The sequence below is a fragment of the Ammospiza caudacuta genome, chromosome 1 (assembly GCF_027887145.1).
Source record: "Ammospiza caudacuta isolate bAmmCau1 chromosome 1, bAmmCau1.pri, whole genome shotgun sequence".
Lineage (NCBI taxonomy): Eukaryota > Metazoa > Chordata > Aves > Passeriformes > Passerellidae > Ammospiza > Ammospiza caudacuta.
In genome coordinates this window covers 52,190,110-52,216,992 of record NC_080593.1, presented here as the reverse complement: position 1 = coordinate 52,216,992, position 26,883 = coordinate 52,190,110, and the positions used below count along the sequence as shown (strand labels likewise).

The following is a 26,883-nucleotide window of genomic DNA, read 5'->3' as shown; positions in this document are numbered from 1 at the left end:
TCATCAGCTTACCAAATTCAGTTTTAATTACCAGTGCAATAGCAGTCATTGCCTTCAGACTTCATTATGCTGGGCACTGTGCAAAGAAAAACTACACAATTGTCCCAGTCCTGGAAAAAACCTACCAATGTGAGGAACAGAGACAGTGAGATGTTGAGAAAAGAAACAAACCAACTTTCTGCCACAGTTACACAGCACATCCAGGAAGAACCCTGGCAGGAATAAGAGCGGCACCATCAGCTCTGTAAAGAAACATTTACCAATAGATCTCACAGCACTTAAAGGATGGCCAGTGGCATCACTCCTGTTTCTGAGCTGGAGAAAATGAAGCACAGAGAAGTATGTTTGGAGTTGCCATGGGTAACCCAGCAGAACAGGAGAAAATGCCTGTCTAGTGATTCCTAGCTCAGTTCCCCATCTGCTGGACTGAGCTGTTTCTAATCTATAACATAGTTGAAAAATTTATTAGAGTACAATAGAAAGGTCTTTTTCTTAAGAGGTCAAATTCAGACAGAATATTGGAACAACTATCCAGAATACAGGCAGTGGACACTCATGACAACAGATACTCATGTTGACATCAGCTCATAAAAATTGCAGAATTTTATGATTGCTTATGCTGCTAAACATTTTGTACATAATGGAGTCTGTCTACCCCACTTCATAACTGTGAGATGCATGGGAATAACCCAGTGTTGAAGACAGAACTACTTCAAACCGAAGGATCCTCCATAACTCACAATTATCAGAGCTTTCCCTCAGGTGACAAAACCACCCAGCAATTCCCAAGCCTTCAGCTGGCTAATTCTGGCAATAATTCCTACCTCCTGCCTCAGACTGTAGACCTGTGACACAAATTAATAGTTAGTATTATTAACTAAGGAAGTTATACCTTTGAATATGTGTACATGAAACTCTGTGTGCAGTGACAAATCATAACAAAACCAGATTAAAAGGTAAAGATATCAGTTTAAAACCAAAGTGAAACAAAAATATCAGGCTGACTTTATATATGGAAAAATAATCTTCAACACAACCTAATCCAGACACTGTCTTTTTTAAAATGTAGCTATAACAAGGAAAAAAGTGTATAAATTCAGATAACTTATAAAGGATTTCCTGGGTTTAAAAGTATTTTGTCACAAATGTGAAGCCAAGATAAAATTAACATCTACGCAACACAAATAAAAATATACCTGCCCACCACTCAGCCATCCTGTCTGACATCTCTGTCCCTCTCTCTTTCACACAGTGATAAAGGTTCTATGTTCTCCAGTTAACTGAGGATGTGGTCTGATTTCAGAACTGATTAACAGTTCATCTTTAAAATAGCTAATAAACCAGCTGTGATATCAACCTTTATGGGGATCTCTCTTGCTCCTCAATCTCCATTCCTGCTGAATACTGAGTCTGTGCAATGGGTTGCTTATTTTTCCTCTTGAAAAACAACACTCTGTAATGAGGAAATATAAACTATGGAGACCTATCACAAGACTTTTAACAATCTTCCCCCTACTTAGGCTGCCCTGAGTACCACTTACTGCATAGTGTGAATTTAGGTTAATACTGTCACTGAGGTTGGCTGTAAGTTTCTTTAAGCACTTCTGATTTATGCCTCCTGCTTCTGAAGGAAAGTAAAACAAACAAGGTTAAGGAAAGACCTGGTATTTACTTAACATTAAAACTTATGTTAAATACATGTTTTGAGTTTGAGGCAAACAACAACCTTAAGTGTTGATTCTAGGAAGTGGAAAATCTTATGAAAACAGGAAGAAACTAATTTCATGTGAATGTAAAATGAAAATGGAATGCTAACACACATTCTGGATCTCTGAATTACTAGGTTTTTCTCAAAACTGCTTAAAACAGCAGCAGTGGTACAGTGTACTTGGAGTTTATTCTCATCCTAGAATTTCACTGCACTTTTCTAAATGCTAATTAATTAAACTTCAAAAGGCTCCTGTGAGATACAGTAGGTAAGTATTATTGTACCTATTAAGCACATATAAACCAGAGTTACGATGTTTAATTATATTCAGAGTTGTTTCTTTTTAAATTGATTTTCCTCTATAAAAGAAGATGCTGATGGTCTATTACTTTTAGGACAGGTTTTTATGAGTTTAGTTTTTAATAGGCAACATTTCACTGCACCTATGTTTGCCCATGCATGCATTCATTTAGAGTTTAAAAATACACAGCCAACCAAGAGCTGGTAACATTCTGTACAATTGGTTTGAGAGAACCAAACTAGAACTAGAAGCAGTTATGGGAAAAGGCACACTGATCTCACTAGAAGCCTCTTTTCCCCTTGGTTGTAATTTTGGTAACTTCCCAACCAAATTCAAAGGTAACCCTCCCCTCCACACAATCTAGGCAGTCTGACACAGCTAGAGTATTTCCCCGGGAATATATTCTAACCTCTAAAGATTGACTACAATCATGGAAACACCAAACTTCTGAAAAGTGTTTGTGTGTATCCTATTTTAACATTCTGTTTCTCAAATAAGTCCTCCACTGTTTCTTCCAGCATTCTCCCATCAGGAGCATTCAGGGTGGTTTGGGTCTGGTGTGGATGTTGCACACTGCATGTTATTATGTTATCTGCAGCCAAGGACAAAGCAGTCAGGCAGGATCATCTGCTGCTGCCCAGGCACTCACTTTGAAGGAACACACAACCAGTGCTGAACAAAACCTGATACCACCTCAGCCCATGCGCTCCACAGTAAAATTATGCACTGCAGAAAGTAGTGCCATCTCATCAGTTTTCAATTTAGTTTGAAGTTCAGTTTTGTTGAGTATCCCCTGCTGGCTCCCAAGTCTGCATTCTATTTAAGTTCCAGAAGGACAGAATATATTAGTAATTATCTAATTGTAATAACCAATTGCTAAGCCTTTCAGGAGCAGATGGAATAATAAATATGTATGTGTTCCAAAACTAAAACGTACAAGGCAATACAATTCTACTAATAATTAAGTTTGCGTTGATACAATATGTCATCCAATAGTATCAGACAACCTGCATCAGGAGGATTTGATTTCTTGCATTTGGTTGTTCAAGAAGCAAATTCTCTGTGCAGCAGAATCTGTTTTGCTTTGCCTCTGAGCCTCTGGAGTATCCATGTAATTATCACTGTGATTGTCATTCCCAGCCAGATTGGTGACAGTGGAGATCAAAGTGTCATCTGCAGGCTACGGCAAAAGCTGTCTATTTGAATCAGCCTCCACTAGCTCTAGTAAACCTTGATACAAGAAGGCAGAAGGTCTAAAATACTTAGCACCATAATGTAATGCATTTTTCTTTCCAAGACAAAACACTGAGTTTTCAAGAAATGATTTTTCATTTTCTGAAGCAATACAATCAGCAGCTTGGAGATTTCCTGCTAGTACAGCACGTTAGCTGAACTCCTGATTAGGAGGCAGGAACTTCCACATCATCTCTTCCCATCAATTTCTTTTCAATTCACCGCATGGGAAAAATCACTTTTTTCAGGCCACTCATTGCATATCAATTTTCCAACAGGGGCAACTTGATTCCTGAAACCCAAGACTTTTCACTATCCTGCTGAGCAGAGCACTGCCTTTATTTCCCACAAAGGATCTCCTAACTTTCTGTAAGGGGTTCATGAGACTGAACCATTCATGTTTGTTTTGTAACTTGCAAGTCACGGGCCATTTCTCTTCCAAGACAAGATGGTACCTAAATGGTGGTAAGACAGAGTAATTTAGGCTACAGAAGCATAAAGAGCAGGTAAATATGTGATGAAAATGGGGTTATTCATGGAACTCGAAGTAACACTGCAAAAAGGAAGTTACATCAGAAGAACCACTTTTGAACTAGAGACTGGATGTGCTCAAGGGCAGTCACCACTCTACTTCTCACCTGGGACTTGTGGTAGAATCACCATCCCTGGAAGTGTTAAAAAAGTGAGCAGATTTGTGGCCCTTTGTGATACAGTTCAGTTGACACGATGGTATTCAGTCAAAGGCTGGACTTGATGATCTTGGGCCTCTTTTCTGGCCTTAGTGATTCTATGATTCTGTGATGAGGTATTTCCCCTCAGGGGCTTAGTTTCGGCAAATAAGCTTTCTTCCAGAAATTAGATGTTGCAAACAGAAAAAAATAAAAAAGGTATTATCTACTTCAAAACAAAATTTAACATTAATTACTTGAAAGTATATTATACTTTCAAGTATTACTCTAAATATTATATAATGAAATCACCCTGATAATCTGAATCCACTGTTCTGTAACTCTCATGTTACTTATATATATATATATATACACACATATATATCTCCATCCACAAGAGACAATCTGGGTTTCTTTTCCTTTTGTTTTTCTTTTTGTCTTTTCTTATAGAGAATAGACTGCACACATTCCAGACTGAAGGGGGAAAAAAAAAGACAGAACTCATATCCATAATGCTTCTCTTCTGCATACAGGAAAAATTCACAACCCTTTGCTGGATATTACTTCAATTAATTCCTACATTAGCTCAGTAATGCTTTAGTCAAACCATCTGAATGAAAAATCAGGCTGAAGAGAGAAGGTTCTCTTTTGCACAGTGATGGCTACATTTATAGATATGAAGGGTATCATCCACCTGATGTTCCCAGGAGACAAGGTGCTAAAAAAACAGGCTCCTTTAGAAAGATGTGAAAAATTACACACTTTGCTTTGTACAGCATAATTCAATTACCTTTCTAAATTTCAAGTTGAAATATTTTAGGTGTAAAGTCATGACAAGGAAGTTCAAGGCAAACAGGATCTTGAAATTTTGGTTATAACACAACAGGCTAACAATCACAATGACCAATTAAGCTACAAATTAGGACATCAGATGATCCCCCCAAAAAGTGGCATTTCCTTCAGAATAAAATAAAACCTGCCAATACTGGATATTGTTAGTAAAATGTGCAAAGATGTTTCACTCACTTTCTTTTCCCATTACCCTGTATATAAATGTTATGTAGTAACATAAAAGCCACAAAGTTATAATGACAGCCATAAGAATTCCGGAACCTTATGCTCCTGCCAGCTGCTACTGTATCTGCAGCTCAAGAAAGAGACATTACAGTCTTTAGAAAGCACCATCAAGTGGCTATTATACTGTAGTTTTACCTTTCAAGTCGGTGATGCAACATGCCAGGAAGGTATTGATGGAACTTCCAAACTGCAGTTTCAGTCTAAAACTGATTCACATAAAAACCACAGCTCTAAAAGCAAACATGGGCTAGTCAAAAGCCTGGTTCGTGGTTATATTCTGCCCAAAAGCATTCCCTTTGACCAGCAGAGATTATATACACCAGAGAAGATACAAATGGGATGAATTTGAAGAGAATTAAAAGTAATTTAATTCTTAAAGAGGGCGTAAGGAAAACAGTGAGGAGTTTCCACCTGTCAGGTGAGATGCTATGAATGCACTTATGGTCAACAACCACAGCTTAACAAGAGCATTTAATGAAAAAGCAGCAGACAACTGCTTTCAGGTAGATGTGCCACTACTCTTACAGCTTGAGACCTTAAGCAGTCTCATAGCTTCATACTCTGGGAAATGTGCATTTGCTTACGAGCCTTTGGCAGGGAAGCAACAACTGCATCAGTTTAAAAAAAGCCCAACCAAACAAAACCAACCAAAGGAACCCAAACACTTTCCCTTCTTAAAGAGTCTGAACATTCAGGAGAGTGTATGAAGGGAAGTCATCTTGATTTTTGCTTGAGAACCCCCACTTCCATAAACCCACTTCCACTGGTGCCTGCAGATCTACCATACCACCTTTAGAAACCCCAACTAGAAAGCAGGTTTTCAAGTAAAGGAGAAAAGTCCTACTCTGAAACCTTTGTAGCCAAAGGCCATTAAAATGCCAAGGCAGACTCTCAATTGCCAACTGAGTTTGACAATTTAGCAAGCAATTGAAGGCTGTATTTTACAGCATCTCTAGCAAAAAGAGCTTAGAGATGGTAAAAAACATGTAGCTGGCTAGATGTTTTCAGCAGAGATCAACACATATTATTGCCATGGTACAGGTGGTACATTGTACAAGGGAATACACTCTGATGAAGGGCATATAATTCTAGTCCTCTGTCTAGGAAAGAATAATTTCAATTTAAAAGCAAAATCCCTAATCTGGGTAGAAGACAAAACAGCTTGGAGAGAAGCCCATATGGAAGAACATATTTGTGCTCTCAGGAGGGCTCTACAGGTCAAAAGAGCACAAAAGCAGCCCGTGTTGTTATCTCAAGGATTTATCTTGCTAGGACACGGACACAGGACCCTCAGGCAATGGTCCATAAGAGGTATTTAGGAAAGAATTTTAAAAGACCAGGCAATATGGAGCAGTATTTTTCTCAGCACATCCTTCCTTAAAAACCCACAGCTTAGGGATTTCTTGAAGTGGAGACTATATCACTGTTTGCTGTGGTTCACAGTATTCTGTGGCAGTGCCTTCCAAAGCCCAGCTGAGCCTTGTGCAGTGGAGTATGGCTGGGCATCACACAGCATGTCTCCTTGAAGGAGCAAAGACTTGAACCACATGGATCATGGATCTAAATTTCCCTCTAGGAATCCCCAACTCAAGATAATTTCTGTTCTTGGGTAATGAGTTATCTCAACGGCTACCTGAGAATATGCTGGTGCTCTCACCCTGGTAACTAATGGTTAAAGTTCTGTTGAAGTGGAGACCAAATACTATGCTTGGCTTTTCAGCAAACCAATTTGAGCTCAATTTTTACACCTAGACACCCTCTTTATGTTCAGGGATGGACATGCACAAAATGAACAACAGCTGACCATATATTTTAAAAGAAAGGCAGAGCTCCTAAGTATGGTTTTCTTAGATACATGTTGAAAATATTGACTATGTGCAATAATATTACAAATATATATACAAACCTCTAAATATGAGAGAATTCATTTGTTTGTCATAATTTATTTCTATCCTGATAAGAAAATAATCCCAAAACCAAAGATACTCAGATTCCTACCTTCTGATTAACTTAAAATTTTGAATGAGAAAAATGCTCTGCACCTCAGTTTCCTCAATCAAGAGGTGGGGAATGGAGCAGTTTCTCACAAAGAAATGCTTTCCACACCAGGCAGTGCACTCACTATTGGTAAAGTGCCTGTAGAGGTGGCTGGTGGCAGGTGCTATGTAAGTGCAATGGATTACTTATGTTTCTCCACTTCCTCCTCTGCAAAGGAGGAAACTTGTCATTCCTCCTTTTACGAGCAAATGCAGCTGGGAGCTAAATACTCTGGTGACTCCAACTGACTGATTTGATAGTGTTTATGCAAGTAAGCAGCAAGAGGCACTAAATCAGAGCATAAACAAATCTTAGGCTAAATGTGCAGATGAAAACCTAATACATACTAAAAACTGGATGTTCCTGAAATTAGTATTCAGTTGGTAAAGATCCAAATTTTATTTTCCTGTTTAATTTTCAAATAATTTCAGTACTAAAGTATAACTGCAGACTGCATGGGGAAAAAATACTGTAATGGTTATTTTCCCCAAATTTAGAAACCATCTGTTTTGAAGTTCTGTTTGGCTAAGCAAATTACAGGATTCACAGACCAGCTAAGTAGTTAAACATGGAATACCTTTTCTTCAGTGCAGGAGAAAAATGTCTTTAGCTGAGCTGTTTTGCATGGCACCTCCAATTTATCCCTTTTCAGTTCTCCCTGACATCTGTGTCGTGGCGCCAGGGCAACAATCACATCGGGGTGCTCCACAAAGGTTAACACAGACAACAGCCTGGCAGCATTTCATGTGTAAGGAAACAGGACTACCATTTCTCTTGCATCTAAAAAGGTCAACAGAACACAACCTAATTCCCTTCTTTTGTACAAGCCCAAGGGCAGGCACATGACAGAAAAGATGGCAAGTTCATTGTTCTACAACACCACAGGAAAAGTAACAGACAGATTTCAGCACTGCCAGTAAAGTGAACAGAGCAGGGAGCAGAGGCTGCTAATGATCTGGGCCTTTTCTTTAGTAATATCCTGCTTATTTTTTTCCTCAGTGAATAGAAATTTATGCAGAATGAAGACTTAGCCTGTAATTTAATTACCACAGGTTACTTTTTGCATTGTACAGTACACAAAGAGCTGATATTAAACTCAAGCTGCTGCAATAAAATTCCCTTTCATTTAATGTAACTAAAAAATGTTGTTACTGTGATTAACAATTAGCAAATGGCAGGTGATAAACCCAATAGAATTATAGCACCATTAAGAGTGCACAAACTCTTATCCCACCCTGTTTTTCTAGAGACATGTATATTTGTCTCCTTGTACCCATCAACTTCCAGTGATCCAAACACACTTTTCTGTCCCAAATGGCTCCTACAATGTGGGTGTAACACAGTCACTCTGTGGCTGTCAAATAATGCATTACAAATGTCTCATTGATCCACAGGAGACAGGACACTGAGAAGTTGTGAAAGAAGGCAGAAGCCATGGGAAGCAATAGAAAAATGAAGAGAAATGGCATCTCCTCTTTTGAGCAGGGGATCAGGGGGTCTTCCACACCAAAAGCCATCATTCAACAGTGCTCACCCTCCTCATCTCTACTTTTAGGCTGTCTCCTGTAAACCTTGTATCCAGGCTCTGGATGTCAGCTGGCAGATGTTTGGTGCTCAGCCCGATGATACCAATGGCAAAGGGCACCAGTTCCTCAGGTAACAACTCTGTACTGGCCCTACAATATTGGCCCTCGGTACTCTTAAAAGCACTATAATTTGAATTCATATTTCACCCATCATCAATTTTCCTCCAGACTCCATCCTCACTGAGTAAAAAGTGTTTACAACAGTATATAATGATAAACATATAAAGCCATCATCAATCATTTATCAGTTACAATCACTATTTGCATCTGTTTATCTAATCACAGTCTGCAGTAACTGCTGCACTTAAGCAGTTCAAAACTGCTTTAAAGATGGAAATGTTGAGGATAACTACTACATAATTAACTTCACATTTTGTAGCACTCTGCTAACTCATATTTCTATCCCTTTTCAGTTTTAATGTATATTAAATAAAAGGAATTATTATTTGCATACACCCCCATTCACCTACACAGTCACATGTGCTGACTGTGACAGTGCAGGTGACAAATGGCAGACTAGTCTCATAAACTCTATTTAACGTGCAACTTCAGCTGTCTCAGACACTCAGACTCCCAGTACATCTCTGCTGCTACTTTAAATTCACCGATTTTCACATGTAACTATGTAAGAAAACAAAGACCTTTCCCTTTTTCCCTCTCCCTCTTCAGCTGTGCAAGATCATCTGCCAAAAAATTATTTTGTCTCAGCCCTGGATGTCAGAATCCATTCTCAGCCCTCCCTTCCCATTTCTGTTTTTCAAACTCACTAATTTGGAGGTGGCAAAAAGCAGGTCCTGAGCTAGTAACAGGTGAAAGATCAGATAACTTGCCATGTTCAGGAGCCAAAAGAGGACAGACAACAGTTTTTTCAGCAGTGACCACAATAACTTAATTTGCTATGTTAGGTAAATAATGGATTCCTGAGAGTGGAAGGTGTAATACTTCGGTGTTCTTTCACTTCTTCTGTCTTTAAAAATAAATCCAGTTTTCTGCATCAAAATTAACATTTATCTGAAGATCACTCTGAAGACTTTGAGGGTTTAATCCAACTCTTCTTGCACTGTCATTTTAACCAGTGAACCATGCAAACACACAACCACTGCTTGACAGCTTTCTCTACAGCATCGGCTTGGGTAACAATATGGGAAGACCCACTGCCCTTGACCCCACATTTAAAATGACTCTAAACAGAGAGGACAGTTGACAAGGTGCCTTAACATATTCATGTTCACACAATATGACCACAGATGGACTTTTTCCTCTCTGGCCCCTTTCCTCCTTTTTCCACCTCTGCCTGTCAGACTGCTGTGGTAGGCCATGCGATTGCCAGGAAGGTTGGCTGCAGATGCAGCATTTCTAGAAATAGTTGCATTTTAAAAAAGACAACCCCCCCTGCCCCAACAATATAGGCTTCTGAGAGAAAGTTAAGAGGGGCTATTGTTGCTGAAGCCTGGCCCATGGATATTGCTGATTATTACCAAAACAGATGAGAGCACAAACCTCTCTAATCCTCATCTTCCAATGCTGCCAGCATCTGACAAAAACTCCACATACACTCTCTAGCCATTAATGCCAACTGGACTGGGACAAAAAAAAAAAAAAAAAGAAAAAAACCCATCAAAAACAACCCAACCAAAATCCCCCAAATAATGTAAGAAGTGCAGGTTACATAGCCTGCTCTGTAGATGGCACTGTATGTTAAACAATGATTTTCTTCCTTTTCCATAGTACCATTTCTGAAGATAATTATCCAGATGCAGTCTCTTACAGAATATGCATTTATTTTAAATAGGGAATCATTCAATGGTAATAGCTTTCAACTGGAACTCCTGAAGTCACCTCCCATTTGCAATTAATTATGTTTATCCCTGTAGTATGTGACTACCAGGGAGGACAGAGACCCTGTGTGTGTAGACCCTCCCTCAAAGAGTTAACAAGATAAGCAGTAGGACAAGTGAGGCAGTGTATTACTGAGACATAATGATGTATTCCAGCCACACTGCTGGATCCCCAGCCTGGTGTGCTACCCACTGAGTCAGCAAGTGGTGCTGTGCCATGATAACAATATAAGTTGTTGGGTTGATTTTTTTGTTTGCTTGTGGGTTTGTTAGTTTTTTTAAAAGACTGTCTTCATTATTTGTAACTTTTAAAGAATTTGTTGAAACTGGAATGAGAGCACAGAGAACACAAAATTGGCAAGAGAAGCTCAGGAAGCCAGGGTACAAAATCCAGACTGACAAACATCTAGGGAATCATTACTCTGGGAAGTTAGACAATGGCATAAGCTGGAAAGAGTGAATCTCTCAAAAGTCAGTAAAATTCTTTTGAGATTCTGTCAGCTGGGACACTAAAGCAATTATGGTATTAAAAGGAACACAAGCTAATTTACAAATTCACTGACAACAATGTTTTCTTGAGATATTTGGGATGTAAAATTAATTGCCAGCAGCAGAGCTCTCAAAAATCCAAGAAAAGTATTAAATGGTCCAGAACTATGCTAACATAAACACACAGGCTAAAAAAGGCAGCTAAAAGTGGCACACAGGAGCTCTGAATAACCAGCCAACCTTCCTACTGTACACTGCAAATGAGCAGCATAAATCACTACAGAAGCTCACAACAGAAAGCTGTCTTTCAGGATGTTGCCAGCTTTTGTTGATTTGCACTCACCAAAGGAAGAGTTTGCTGGCTTTTGGAACGTTAAAAGGTAAACATAACTACACTTCATATTTAAAAATAAATAATAAAAAAAAACCAAACAGGAACAGTGCCAAATTATTCTAGTACAAAAAGAATTTTGTCATAGTATTTCACATGTACTTGCCCATAATATGATGGGGAAAGCACTCTCTGTTCCCAAGCAAGGGCCTTGTATTGGCTGCATACATGGTTTTATTGTGGACTGAAAATCTTGCTTCACATATGGCAGAGAAAGATACAAAAGTGTGGCAAATTTGTATCATGGTTTAAAAAAAAAATTAAAAATCTCACATCCTCTGTGGTTGATTTACTTCATCCTGAGTGTTTTGTTCTCTTACAACTATACCAGACATGCACCATATTCTAACATTTTTGGCTATTTATGAAAAGTTTATGATTGTTAAAGGGTTCTGGTAGGTATCCAGAAACACTTTTCTCCAAAATTCTCACATAAAAAATTTACTTGATACATGGATTTTACAGCTGTATTGGTAGGAAACCACAACTGCTGAATTACAGGTAAAGAAACCAGATGTGAGAAATATTTCAGTCATTTATTTTTCCATGTCTTCATACTTTGCCCAGGCATTCAACAGTAAAATCAGGAGGAATTTGTGTAAATTGCTACAGTCCACCATCAATACATAAAAATGAGCAGAACTAAAAAAGGGAGCTTTATAGCATTGGTGAGTGAGAAGAGAGATTAGAATAGGTACAAGCCCAGGCAGCTAGCCCTGGAATTTGAGATTAAAGTCAGTACCACCTTATTTTACATACAGAAAAGCCTTTCAGACATTTTTGAACTTCTACTTCAGAGTCTGACTCGTAGTAAGTACTTCTGCATATTTAACTCTACCCACTGAATAATCCCCTTATATTCAATGGAACTAGTAACATGTATAAAAATGCATGAATGCCTAAATCTTCTGATGAATTCAGGGCTTAAGTAACTCTAGTAAGGAAGGGACAGAGGCACCTCCAGATTAAAATATTAATATTAAAGTCAGTGTGCAATTCTCCCATTAATTCCACAAGCTCGGTATTAAGCTCTAAGATTTTCATAAAACATGAATTCTTCAACATATACTGGATATACAGCCTAAAGAACTGTGTTTACAAGGTGTGTTTACAAGGGTTTTAGAATGATTACTAGGGGATAAATCTGGAAAATGTACTGTATTTGTGCTGGTCAAAACTATTCCTAAATTTGACAGGTCAAATGAAGCTCATCTTGTTAAAACCTCTTAAATCATATAATGAATTGCTTCCACACCAGACACACTTGACCCAGCTTACACATGATTTAGATCACATTTTTAAAATTAAAGCTTTTCTATTATGGAACAAAAGGATTAAGTAGATAGGAGGAAAACATGGAATAATTAATTATTCTTCGAGTAGAAATGTGAAATAAATGGAAAATTAACTGTGCCTCAGTTTCAACTGACTAGACCCAATAGAACATCTACTATATCACATAATTATTATTAAACAATGATTGGAAATCTAACACCTGTTAAAAAAAAGAATGTTAATATTTAAGCTATCATCATCCAGTTTCAAAATGCACAAAAGAAATAGCCTGATGAATGCTGATTCATTCATGCCAAAGCTTTAAGTCCTGTATGGAACTTTTGAAAGCATAATCCAGATTCATGAAATCAAAGCTTTCTATATTTGTGTCATTTCTCTTTTTAATTTGCTTTTTTTTTCCAGTTTGTTTTTATAAGCAAAACAAATGCTATCTCTCCAATTCTGCTTTAAATCAAGAAGCAAGCTCCTGATGAGTGTTCATGAGGCTGATTAGAAAATTACCTTATAAACAGCATCATTAAGTGGCCTGTCAATCAGCAGTGATACAGTGGTGTTGCTGGTGCCTCAGTAAATTACAGCTATGCCCCATGCTTGGGAAACTTAAATGTACAATTCTGAGATTTCTTATTGGCAATTAGATGATAAATGCCGTGTTATAATGCTTAACAGCTTGAGAATATATTTATCACATACTGTAACTGCAGAAAACAGAAAAAAAAATTAATTGAAGCAGAGTTTCTTAAGATGCTGTTAAAAAGGAATCCCCAAAGTTGAACTGAAAGCTCATAAAAGAGGAGCCTTTTTCAGATTTTTCAGGAGTGATGCCACAGAAAAGCTATACAGATTGTAGGATCTCTTGACATTCATTCCACCTCCATGTATTTGTATTTACTGTTTGGTTTATGACATGAATTACCACTTAAAATATACTAAAAGTACTTGATTTTTTTGGAAGATTTAGGATTTTTTCATATTAAATACAAGGAAAAGCTTCAAAATGTAAACAACAGGAAAGTCTGTTGCCACATGCTGACCTAAACTTCTATAGACAGGACATGCTACTTGTCAATTGCATATGAATCCACATTGACCTGGAAATAATACACATGGAAGACAAGTCTTAAGAAATGCTGAGGCTGCAAAGTCATGGACTTGAGAGCAAGGGGATGCCAGAATTAATGTTTGCCTGTGCAATTTTAATGCAGTTTCTTTGGCCTTCATCCTTTAACTACACAGTCCCATTAACCAAGCAGGCCAGATTAATTTTGGCAAATAGTATTCTCTTAACTGACACCCTCTGAGTTCTAATTAATCATGGTGCCCTTATGCCTTCTTTACTGTATAAACTGCATTGAATGCATGCATCCTGAATTCCTCAAAGGTTTGTGTTGCTCATTATGATAGAATTGATGATACCGTTGGCACATGTGAAACTGTTCAAGAGCAATGACACAGACATATTAACAACTTATGTAGTATCTTAAAGATGATAGTACAGCTTTCATTTTGGAGTATCCCGTGCTTTACAGAACCAAGGCAGAGCTCTCAGAAATGTCAGGATGCTGAAAAAGCAGCTTGAGTGCTAAGAGAAATGAATAGCTAACTTGCAAGTAGATAAAGTGCCTGCATAGAGTAAACACTCCAGACAATCAACTGCCTGAACCACAAGAAAATCAGCAGTGCTTCACCTTATTCCTCCCAGGTGTGTCTGTTCCTGCAGGGGGAAAAGCTGAGGTTGTACATATCTTCACTGTCTACTGTGACTGCAGATTTATTCCTAGAGAAAACACCTGGGAGCTGAGTGATGCCAGTGTCTCAAATCTGTAAGTACCATGACATCCAAACACTAATTAATTTTATTTCTCTGTTTCTGGTTTTTCCTTAGTTTCAGTCTTGAATTTATATCCATAGGAGTGCAAGTTGTTTTCAAATCAAATGTCTAATTTTGCTGTTGGATCAATACCTAGGCAGGTCCTAGGGACACTTGGATGCATCACTTGAGCTTTCCAGTTTACTGACAGTAGAAGTAGGTTTTAATGCCTGGACAGCAGTGGAAAATGAGGGAGATCACAAACAGCAGAGAAATAACAAGACAAAAATTTTGGTCTCAATTCAGTTCTTCAAAAAGGAAGATGTCACCAGCCTACTTAAAACATCCCCATTCTCATTTTCTCAATCTCTGTATTCATATCTTTCCCTATTTTGATGCTATCTGTCTTTTCTCCAAAACATGTTTCTAATCCTGAATGCAATCTCTCATTGCTATTCTGCCACTTTCTCTTTTTTCTTGCCCTTGACTTGGCTTGACTCCCCCCTGCCATATGAATTTAGAGTCCCAAAGAAGTCACAGCTGCTTCTATGGCAAGACATAGAATCATCTATCAAAAATTTGTATTTCCCAACTCACCTGAAAACAACAGCTTTGCTTAGTGATGTGTAATTGGTATGTCTAAAATTAATAGTTCCACAGCACACTCACTACAGTCAGTTGTTAATGGCTTATTAATTACACATCAGGATGCCATAGACAACTTACAGCCAAAATGTAAGTTTTTACAACACACAACAAAAGTCAGTGATGACATCCACCAGATTTTCATCCTCTATGGAACTTGATATAACAGCAGGAAAGAAACACCTTTTCCACAAACATCTAGAGCCAAAAACTGGGAGAGAGCAGTGATCCCTCAGATACAATATGCAAAATGTTTACAAAGGGAACAGTGAATGAAGAATTGAGACGCTGTAGAAGAGATATCCAGGACTGTTTGCCATTAGGGTACAGGAATAGATCACTGCAGAGAAAATAATTTCCTTCAGTGTCATATTTTTGGGAAGAAGAGATCAATCACATACACTAGTATGTACTAAAAATGTAAACAGAACTAAAAGGTCTACAAACAAATTGCAAAGGAGGAGTCAATGCTTAGTGGCAATGCTTACCTACTTGAGCAACCCCCCAAAAATCTAAATAGCACACGTTCATTAACTGAGTCATCACAGATAAACATATTTCATTTTTAATTCTGGAATACTCTAGCCAGATGTGATTGATTTGTCCTCCTACTTGTCCTTGCCATTTTGTGGTTCTGCAGACATCAGAAACTGGCAATAACTCACCACATGTCGCAGAGAGCTTTTTTGTTTTTGGAAATCTCCAGGCAGCGTGACATTTACATTTAATATGGCTGATTCTGGGCATTTAAGGATGAAAACAATTGAAGTATATTTGCAAGGGATGTGACAAACGGGCATTTGTACTCTGGCCAATTTTTCACTGACTTTCATTGAAGTACACCAGCTTTGAAAATTCCAGCTTTGACTCCGCTGTTGTCTAAAAAAGGTGATCTCCCAGTATCCAGGTGGGCAGGCTGACTGATGAGAATGCCTTTAGGGTTAAATGCCATCACTGTAAACTATGAGGTCTCTTTCTTGGACAAATTCAGCCCCCACACTCACTGATGACAATTCAGTCAGTGATGAAATCCACAGAGATAATTTGCACGCTCTCCAATCTAACAGGTAGCTTTCTGGCTCTCTGCAGATCTCCCTCTTGCTCAGAAAGGTGTTCTGACTTTACAACAGGCATCCTTCAGTAGCAGCAGGTTGCTTAGAGAGATACTGAGTGGGATCCCTTGTGAAACTGCCCTCAGGGACAGGGGAGCAGAGCATAGTTGGCAGATTTTTAAAGAAGTCTTCCATAAAGCACAAGAGCTGGCAATCCCCAGGAGCAAAAAATCAGGCAGGGAAAACAAGAGATGGGCATGGCTGAGTAGGGAAGTGCTGGTCAAATTAAAGAGAAAGAAGTAAATGCACAGGCAGTGGAAACAAGGACAGGAAACCTGGGAAGAAAACAGAGCTGAAATACAGTTGAGGAAGGCCAAGGGAAACTGAACCTGGCAAGGGATGCAAGGAATTACAGAAAAGGCTTCCACAGGTCTGTTAACCAGAAAAGGAAGGTCAAAGAAGGTGCATCCTCCCCCAATAAACAGTGGTGGAACACTGGTAACAACGGATGAGGAGAGGGCTGAGGTACTCAACACCTCTTTTACCTCAGTCTTTGTGTCAGCCTCTCTTCCCACTCCTCTTGAGTGGATGGACAGCAGGATGAGGACTGGGAGACAAAGTACTTCCCACTGTAAGTAACGACAGGATTCATGACTATCTAAGGAACCTGAATCTACATAAGTCTACAGGACCTGAAGAGACATATCCCAGAGTCCTGAGGGAATTGGCTGATGTAGTTGCCAAGCCACTCTCCATGATATTTGAAAAATTCTGGCAGTCAGGTGAAGTCCCAGGTGACTGGAAAAAGGGAAACATTGTACCTCTCTTTAAAAATGTAGGAAGAAGGACTCTGGGCACTACTGACCTGTCAGCCTCACCTCTGTGCTTGTGAAGATCATGAACAGATCCTCCTAGAAGCCATGCTGGGACACATGGAGGACAGGGAGGTGATTTGATCCAGCCAGCACAGATCCACCAAGGACAAGTCCTGCCTGAGCAACTCAGTGGTCTTCTATGATGGGTGAAAACACCAGTGGAGAAGGCTCCCCAGAGAAGTGGTTAAGGCTACAGATGTCATTTATCTGTAAATGTCTTGGACATAGTTCCCCACAACATCCTTCTCTTCAAACTGCAGAAGGATGGATTTGATGGGTAGACTGCTAGGTGGATAAGGAATTGGTTGGACAGTCACATTCAGAGGGTGGTGGTCGGTGACTCAGAGTCCCAATGGACATCTGTGACAAGTGATGTCACTCAGGGATCCCTATTGGAACCTTTGCTATTTAATGTCTTCATTAATGATGTAGATGAAAGTACTAAGTGCATCCTCTGCAAAATTACAGAAGACACCAAACTGAGTGGTGCAGTTGACACAGCTCAGTAATGGGATGCCATCCAGAGGAACCTAATTATAGCTTTCCAGTAGAAGCCTACAAGAAAGTGAAGAGAGACTTTTCCCAGGGTCATGCAGTTAAAAAATTACTTGGTCAACACTCTCAGGCATGGTGTGATTCCTTGGGTTGTCCTGTGCAGGGCCAGGAGCTGGATTTGATGATCCTGATGGGTCCATTCCAACTCTGGACATTCTATTATGATTCAAAATGTCTTCAGTTTACTTCAGGATGGTAATACCATTACTCAGGTAATGGTAATTGCAATGATAATAATTAGTCAGGTTTTGGAGAGTCATCTACTCTGTGTACAGCTGTGCTGAAGTCTCTCTGGGATTCTTTTATTCTACTTTTTATTCTACTCCTTCCTAGCAATTATTACCTATTACTGCTGCATAGAAGGAACATATCTACATTCTCTATATTCCATTAAGGATGGCTTTCCAGCTGAGCTAAAATTACCACTGGAAGTGGTTTGAGCTAGTTTAGAACTAAGGTACTTATAGGAATTTTTCTGTAAGAGTCCCACAGTAATAGTGTTGCTCCAACAGTGTGATCTAGAAAAGCATATCTGTTTATCACCTTAAAGCAGCCTTTCCTAACTGAATGCCAGGGACCTGCTACCTTGCTAAAGAGGAGCTGGATCTGAATCTCTCTCCCACTAATTCCAAACATTTATCAAACCATGTGGAAATGAATTGAATATGTGACCTCAAATCCCCATTTCAAGCCTTTTCACAAAGTCTGACTGAGTTTTCAAGCTGCTGTTCAGCAAAAAATGCAAATACAGGCTTAGAGGCCCAGCACAACTGAGCTCTGTGTTCATCAGTCATTTAATGTACACCAAATGGTCTTTGCAGCTCAAAATAATTTTATGCAATGCTAAGCAAGGCCCTCGTTGTTTTTGCTGACTTGCAGTAAGCCAGTGGGATGCCAGGCTGCCACCATCAGAACATCTGCTTCATTGGAAAAGGATTTCAGCAGGCCATGTCTTGTAATAAATGATATGACCCTGGAAGGCTGACAGCAGCACTCCTGGGGGCAAACAGCTTGCCAAAGGTCAAAGCCACCAACACTTTGGGACCAGCAGCATCATTTCTGTCCACTCCACCCCTACCCAGAGTCTTCGAGCTGCAATGGATAAGTGAAAAAATACATCACTGATAATGTATCTTCTGCCAGTAAAGAACAAGAGAAGGAAGGGAAAGAGAGGAAAGCTGAGGAGAATGGGAATCCAGCTGTGAAGCTATTTACTCTGCCACTGAAAACAAAGCTATTCCCAGAAGCACCACTTAGTTTGCCTCACTCAGAACTGGGGTAGCAAAATGTGTGATATAAACTATTTCAGTTATGAAACAGGCTAGAGAGTGATTGTACAAACAGCCTCACTAGCACAGATACCTGCCTATTTTAATTTACAACCTTCCCCAGAACAGCCCCTGACACTCTTTATTTTCTTTTTAAAAATAAGTTACTAATTTTCTTTCATCTTTTAGACTATGAATTCTCCTACGACACAAACCACAACAGCTTTTGTAAACTTTTTGCTCAATTCACAATGCAACATCAATAAAACCCCAGTGAAGTATAAAACAATGTAAATATTTCAATTTTACTAGCAATGTAAGCAGCATCAAAAATATTTGGGATCCTGTTCATCTACCTGTGACATCAGCAGTCAGTGGATGCTCTGTTGCTACAGTTAGAGAAAGGCCTTGCTCCCATTGTTATTGCTATTGCCTTTTGAAGTGAAATGACAGTGGCACTCTTTTGAATGGCAGCATTTTACAGCAATTTAACTTCCTGCCTAAGGAAGGCAAACTGGCATGAAAATTATCTGGAAAGCACAATCACATATACACAGAGTTTACACAGATAAATAGATAGGTTGATATAGATATATACACACACACACACATATATGCTGGCATTTTCAGTACAGGCATCACATACAGCACTACCAAAGGCCATAAGGATGAAGAATAAATTACTTGGCAAGATTATTTTCTAAAGTAATTTCACAGAAAATGAACCATCTCCTAAAAAAGCCTACCATTACCCTCCAACCTCTTCTTTGATGAGTACTGCAGCTGATTTCTGCCTTCATTTTTATTTACTTTCCATGAAAGCACTACTGAGGACCTAATGAAGAATGCTGGTAGTTCTGACATTATTGGATTTTTTTGTTATTTATTTATTAGGCATGAGAGCTGTTATCAGCAAGCAGTCAGGTGAGTCAAATCAGACAAAGCATTATCTGATTCCTGTGCTGTAAATCAGATTTTAATAGAGAAAAGATCAGTATCCCTTTGGGAATGGAAAGAATATGTTTATAATGTGTTCTGAGTATGTGCTACACAATAGCAAGTATGAATAAAAATATTTTTTCTAATCAATTTTTCACTTTCTTCTCCAAGTTCTTTCACCCATAAGATGAGAACTCAAATAAATGAAAATTCTGTTTGTGGCAAGCGCTAGCAAATAACGAAGATAAGCATGCACAAAAGCATGCATACATGCTGCATTCTCAAACAGACATACAAAAAATACTGAATTCTGTAATACTAAAAGCCATCATTGTTTCTCTGCTAGCAGAATAACTTACAGATTTCGGGTTTATGTAATTCAGCCACTGAAATGAGACCTTTGGTAGATCATTCTTAACTTGAACACAGCTTTTGTCCTAGGTATTTATCCTTGTCTTTTTCCATTCAGAACCTATGAAGTATCATGACAGCACCTGTACACTGCACACAGATAAGGTTTGACTACCTCTTGAAGGTTTTACAAATTTTAATTGGCTGAGTAATCTAGATATGCTCAGGCAGAAATTGATGTTAAACATCAAAAACCTTGATGCAAGGCCAGCTCTTGCTTGTACTGCAGTGTTATTTGATTTTTGATTTGCTAGAAATTACTGTTTGCAAAAATGAGGGCTCCCCAACCACATAAAGCATTGCTGTTTGAACTAAAATTCTGAAATTAGTTTACTGCCCAGATACCTAAATATCCTGAGAGCTCAAAAATTGCTTTTTAAAACCCAAGTTGTTAGGTCACATCCAATTAATCCCATAACAAACTTGAGGAATAGGCCTTTCATGTCATGCTCGGCTTAAAAATTTAATTCCTTTTATGATTTACACATGAAAATGAATTTATAACCACAAAAAATTATTCATTGAGGTTTGCAATAGATTTACATGGAGGTTTACAAAGGTGTGTGCCCAGATTGCTGTTAATGAATGAATAGGTAAAGCTCTGCCATTGCCAGCCCTTAGCAGCAAGGCTGACATCCATATCACACTTCAGTTTCCATTCTCATTATTCTATTTCCTCCCACTTGATCCTCTGCTTCTCCATCCCAATTTACAGGAGGATTAATATTTTTTGAAGTAAGTGCAAAACTGCAGGCAGCATAAAAGTCCAGCAACGGAATGGAAGTTAGCATCAAACTTTAACTATCAGAATGTAGATCCTATTTATTAGGGAAAAAAATCCAACCAAGTCACAACTAACCACATGCTGAATTGAAGATACTGTTTTCCCTTTTGGGAAATGTAATTGCACTTCAATTTTTTAATCAGTGTCTGAACAATAACCTAATTCAATGGTTATTCTGCATTTGGATGAGTGAAAAGGTTAGCTCTAGTGGCTTGGGTAAGAGAGCAGTTTCAGGTTGTAATGGTCTTTATGTCTCAGATAGATTAAGGCTCTTCACGGAAGACCAGCTCATTCTTCGGTTTTACATATATATCTGTGATTAATGGAGAAATAAATGAAAGAACTACATCCTGGGAGAAACATGAGTATTGAGACTGAAAACAGCCTGTAACAGGATGCAATATATACATCACTAACAAAAACACTGTAAAGATCTGCTCTTTTTCCTCCTGGAAAATAACAGTAACAAGGGCAGGGAGACGAAGCAGAGATAATGGTGTTCTCTTAAGATGGAACAAGCAGGAAACAGTCACATAAATACTTTTTTGTCTCCCAGAAAAATAATAATAAAAAAAAGATTAAATTAGGAGTATTAAAACCCCTGTAAGTCCATATCCAGCTATGACCAGCATTTAGGAAACTGGTATCTCAACCCAACCCTAAAGAGAAAAAATATTTGCTCCATTTCATCTCCCCCCTGCATTCTCTTCCAGCTGGCACAGCTGACTTGCAATCCCTTTAGCTTTAGCAGATCATGCAATCACAATTCAGTAGTAACAAAGAAACAGACCAGACAGACCATCTTTAAAATTACCAACTTTCTAATGAGCACCTTGCAAATATGATGAAATTTATGGAATTAAACTGAAAAAAATCTGTGGTATCTGAAAAATGTTTTTTTTAATTAATAAAAATCAAAAGAAAGGGCTGCAACCTCATTGCGTCTACAACATTTTGATCCACACAGTAGCCTTTTGCAATACAACACAGGATCCAGACATGCTTCCTTCATTAACATGAGGCTGGTTAGAGCTTCTTGCACCTCATTCTGAAGGACAGAACATTTTCTGAGAAATTAGTACCTCAGTGCAATGGGTCACTGAAGTTCTGGACAACAGGAGATGAGAAGATGAAAATTCAGTATCATGTATGTCAACTGTATTTATACACACAATGAAAATATCTGACTCTTTTTCAAATTAGGGAATGTCTCTCATGCAATATATTCAGCTCTTTCAATCCAGTTTAAAAGGACAGAAATGTTGCTAGCCAGATAGCTCTTCATTTGGCAATTCTCCCACAACCCAAAACTAATGCCATATTTATATATTTTATAGTTAACGAGCTACTAATGCCTACCACCACCTTAATGGCACGTGCTCAAGCTCTCAGTGGAACCAGCAGATGTTCTGCTGGCTGGCAAAGTGGGTCACTCACAGTAATTCTTGGCCAGTGAAGGCACTGCACTGCAAACTGTGAGAACAGCATGCCCTTTCTGCATGGAATGGCTCTAAAGCCTGGACATGTCAATCAGACTGAGACTAGAGCCTCTCAATTACTGCTCTGCTCCCACTTAAGTTTTAATGAATGTTCATTGAAAATATCCCATTACTTCCCTGTGTAAATGCATCCCAAATGACTCCGTGTGGGAAGAAGAGGCAGGAGGATGAAAGTTGGTTTGATTTTTTGGGTTATAAAACCTCCTATGTCTACAGATAAATGTCCCTGGTTCTAGATCAAATGGACTCTTTTCCACTCGAAAGTAAGAAAAAGGATCTATTCATTCAGGGTTGAGAAAAAGACAATATACATGAAGCAGTTCAGTAGAAGTGAGGTAGCTTTGCTAATCTGTATCCCGTTAGTATTTGTCTGCTGCAACTTTATGGCTTATAAGCAGGAGTTTAGACACTCATGGCTTCTTTTCCCTGGAGGGCAATGCATCAAGATGGTAATGTATCATGACCTCAACAAATGTTCTGTTTGAAGAGCACAATGACTCCCAAACGGAAAATGTGTTTCTGCCTGTGAGATCTCAGGTTTAAACGTATTTTCTCTAGCTTTTGTTTGGTAAAACACCCTTCATTTCTAGAAAAAGAAATGGCCTGGCAGGGATTCAATGCCATGCTTCACCTTCACACTTGTAAGGCCCGTCATGACTGGTGAAAGGCACTCCAAAGGCAGTGTGACTTTCACCAGTCATGAAGGGCCTTACAAGGAGGAGCACCTTGTAAGGTGCTCCTCACCTTACAAGGTGAGGAGCAGAGCAGAGCCCCTGTCCCAGAGGCATCCCACTTACTGAGGTTCCACCTGAGGCCCGTGGTGGTCACACTCTCGCAGGGGCTCCCGATGGGGATGAGGCCGCACCAGGGGCCCTCCAGGCCCGTGTCCACGCGCAGCTTGTGCTTGCCCTGCAAGACAGAAGTGTTTCTGCAGTCAGTGCCTGCCCAAATGGAATTTGATCCCAGACCATGCAAACAAAAGGGGAGGTACTTGGGGACAGCTCCAGAATGCCCCCCCAAGGGCTCAGGAATATTTGGTTGCAGCAGGAAGTCAGAACATTGATGTTTACAGAGGGAGGAGAGATGTGTGCTTAGGTTCCAGACCTTAGGGCTTTTAAAAGTTTGTTTCTAGGCTTTCCTAAACAGAATCCAGCTTTGCTCATTCTTCCCTGGCATTATTTGAACAGGTCTTTCTGTCAAACCTAGGCTCTTTATTCCTGTGAAATGAAGGCATCCTGATCCATTCCCACATTTTTCCCTCATCTAAACAGCTGTGTTTCACTTCCTAAACAGTGCTAGCCAAAGCTCCACTGAAATGCTTCAATTATTTTGACAACATCTGTAAAATTTCATGTACTTCTCCAGGCATGTACTCTACCCAGAAGGAGGAATACATGCAAAAATTTAACTAGGTGCTAGAGAAATGAACCTAAATATTTAGAGTAACCTGCTTACAATAAATAATGAAAAAAATGAAATTAAAACATTTTTTTACATCCAAGATATATTCATCTAGTAAGTAAAACATTCATGGGATGCAGGAGAAGCAACAGCTATTAATGATGATATATTTGTGATAAATCTCTTCATTAGCACTTACAGCTCGTGTGTGAACATCCCGTGAACAGTTACAAGGAAGAGTAGAAACTGGAAATCTTTAACAGAATGAAAAGTGCTGAGTGTTACAGTTCTAGTACAATCTGTGTTCTAAGAAAATAAGAAAGTGTTTGTGGAAACTTGTGGTGGTGTTTGCAGGGTTGCAGGGGTCCCAGGACAAGGGAAGAGATGAGAATCTTGTTTCAGAAGGCTGATTTATTATTTTATTACATATATTATATTAAAATAAAATTATATATTAGAACTACACTAAAAGAATAGAAGAAAGGATTTCATCAGAAGACCGGCAAGGAATAGAAGGGAAAATGAATAACAAAAGCTTATGACTCTTGAGAGTCCGAGCTAGCTGTTTGGGATTGGCCATTAATTAGAAACAACCAACATGGACCAATCAAAGATGCACCTGTTGCATTCCACAGCAGCAGATAATCACTGTTTGTCTTTTCCCCTGAGGCTTCTCAGCTTCTCAGGAGAAAAATCCTGGCAAAGGGATTTTTCAGAAAATATCATGGTGACAGAAACTAGCTACAAGAAAGCAGCAAATAAAAAGTAGTGACAAGATCAGTGGAGAAATCATCCTCTGGTCTCTTCTACACAGAAAATTTATTCCTTCAAATAAGCCTGGCCTTCATGTGGGAGAAGCTTCTTTGAAACAGAGGATTTTTTTAAATTTTATTTTATTCTCGTGTAGATGCAGGCAAGCAAAACTCTTGAGAATGTCTTTTACACACAAATTCTTCATCACTATAAATAAAATGTGTCTATTTATAAATATATGGACTCTGAAGCACTATGACTATTCAGTGAGCAAGGTATCAGAGTTTTATACCAAATAAATGAAGAACAGTTGAACCATAAAAGTCAACTAAATGTCCCAAGCAGCAAAAATAGTCCCACAAATTTTCTTAGGAGAATGCATTTTTAAGCTTTTTCTCCTGCCCTGTCCTATGCTCATTTCACATGCTCTTGCAAATACACAGTCACTAGTTAGAAAGTCAAAACTGTAGGCAAAATATCTTATTGCTGAGACATTGATGTCTGAGGCATTCAGCAGCTTCTCCTGTTAATGCCAAATGCATTATGAAGAAACAACTTCAATACATGTCATGCTCTCAGTTAACAAATGAACCTTGGAAAAGCTGTCAATTAGGGAATATCAGATTGCATAGCTTAAGTCTATTTGATTGTTTGCAGAGCAATGAGAAAACCAATCTAATATTATCTGTCTTCTCAGGGTGTCCAGCTTCACGTGGTGATGAGCCATGTATATGTGTAGTGGTTGTGAATGCCTGCCTGCCAAATTCAGAGGTGTAACAAATTCAGGCTTGATAAGCTTTTAGCTGTGCAATATGCCATGCCACCTCTCCCTCACAGCATGGAGGGAGGAGGAAAGGATGAGGAGAGCAGCAAGCACAAGCTCTTTCATTGTATGATTACAGATATTGTGGAGAATGAAGCTGATGATGAGTGAGAGATGAAGGGGTGGGACTGTCTGAGCCCAATGAATGCTCAAATTGCTGCTCAGAGCTACTGGAGGAGAGGAGCAAACTCTCCATATTAATCAATCGGTAAGGGAATATGAAAAGCAGTTGAGAAAGTAGCTGGCCCCACAGAGAACCTGGTTAAATTCCATATTCTCAAAAGCTGTGTCTAACTAATACCAGGTTTGCATTTCCTATTTTATGACATTCTGGCCCAGCTTGCAGATAGGGAATCAATTCAGTAGAAATTTATGCAGATAGCTGTCTTTCTGTGCTCATGAAATAAATCTTTAAAACAGAAGATGCCAACGCCAGAGGCTCACCAATATCTCGGATTTTATCAGGAGTATTTCAATGTCTGATACTTCATGAAAATCCCAGTTCACACATTCCAGTGATTACGTGAGCACAATGATTTTCTTCCCTAAAAGGACATTTTCTATCACTCAGTTGTTAACAGGAATTTCAAATAGGGAGCCCAAATGGCTGAACGCAAGTCAGCAGGTAGGTGAACAGGAATATTGAAATGGAGATAATTTTCTTAAAAAACCCTCTCAACTGTCAGGCCAAACTTATGGTTTAGGGATTGGCTCAATAATATAACAGAAGTCAGTTTCTAAGGCTTTTCTTTAAATAAATCAATGAAGGGTCTTAATATTACTGGGGATAGCAGGAGCAGAAAAGGGAAATGAATGTTGGAAAAATACAAACAAACAAATTGCATAAAAACAATTCATTTTTGCCAAAAACATTAATCAGCCAGTGCATTTGTACAGTAAAGCTCTAAATTCAAAGCAGCGTGAACCTGCCATGAGGGAAATTCAGTTCCCAAGCTTATTTCCAATTTTTTGAGTAAAGATCTCTCAACCAAGCAAGATGGAACTGATATTTGCAGGAGGAAGGGAGGATCAGAGCTTTTAATTTGCAAATACAAGTAATAATTTGTTCTATTTAAGTCTGTGTGATTAAAGGAATAATTATATACTGTCACTTAAAATATCAAACTGTTTTCAATTTCTGCTCAACTCAAATTTCCAAAACTAGGTTTAAAAAGAAAACTGAACTTTGACTAAATAAATCCCTCGTTATATTTTTTTTGCCTCTGTAGGAGGTAACTGAAATATTTTCACATTTAACTTAAGAATCAAATATTACCATGTTTGAATGTTCCTGGTGATGAAAGAATGACAAATAATACAGCCATATTGATTTTTATCTTATTAAGTCAGTTTTGAAAAACATTGATCAATCTTCAGCATCGATTTTTTTTCCTTCATTTTGTTTTGATGCTGGAAAATAAGATCAATTTTTTGAGTTCAGCAA

The 26,883-nt window shown here is 38.7% G+C and overlaps 1 protein-coding gene across 1 annotated transcript in view; it reads right to left on the bottom strand.

The window, feature by feature from the left end:
- The window catches only part of TPK1 (thiamin pyrophosphokinase 1), a 303,096-nt gene that overhangs the window by 40,023 nt on the left and 236,190 nt on the right, over positions 1-26,883 (bottom strand). The window contains exon 7 of the mRNA XM_058814272.1: positions 23,260-23,371. Coding sequence (XP_058670255.1) covers positions 23,260-23,371 — 112 coding nt within the window. The remainder of the gene's footprint in view (positions 1-23,259; positions 23,372-26,883) is intronic.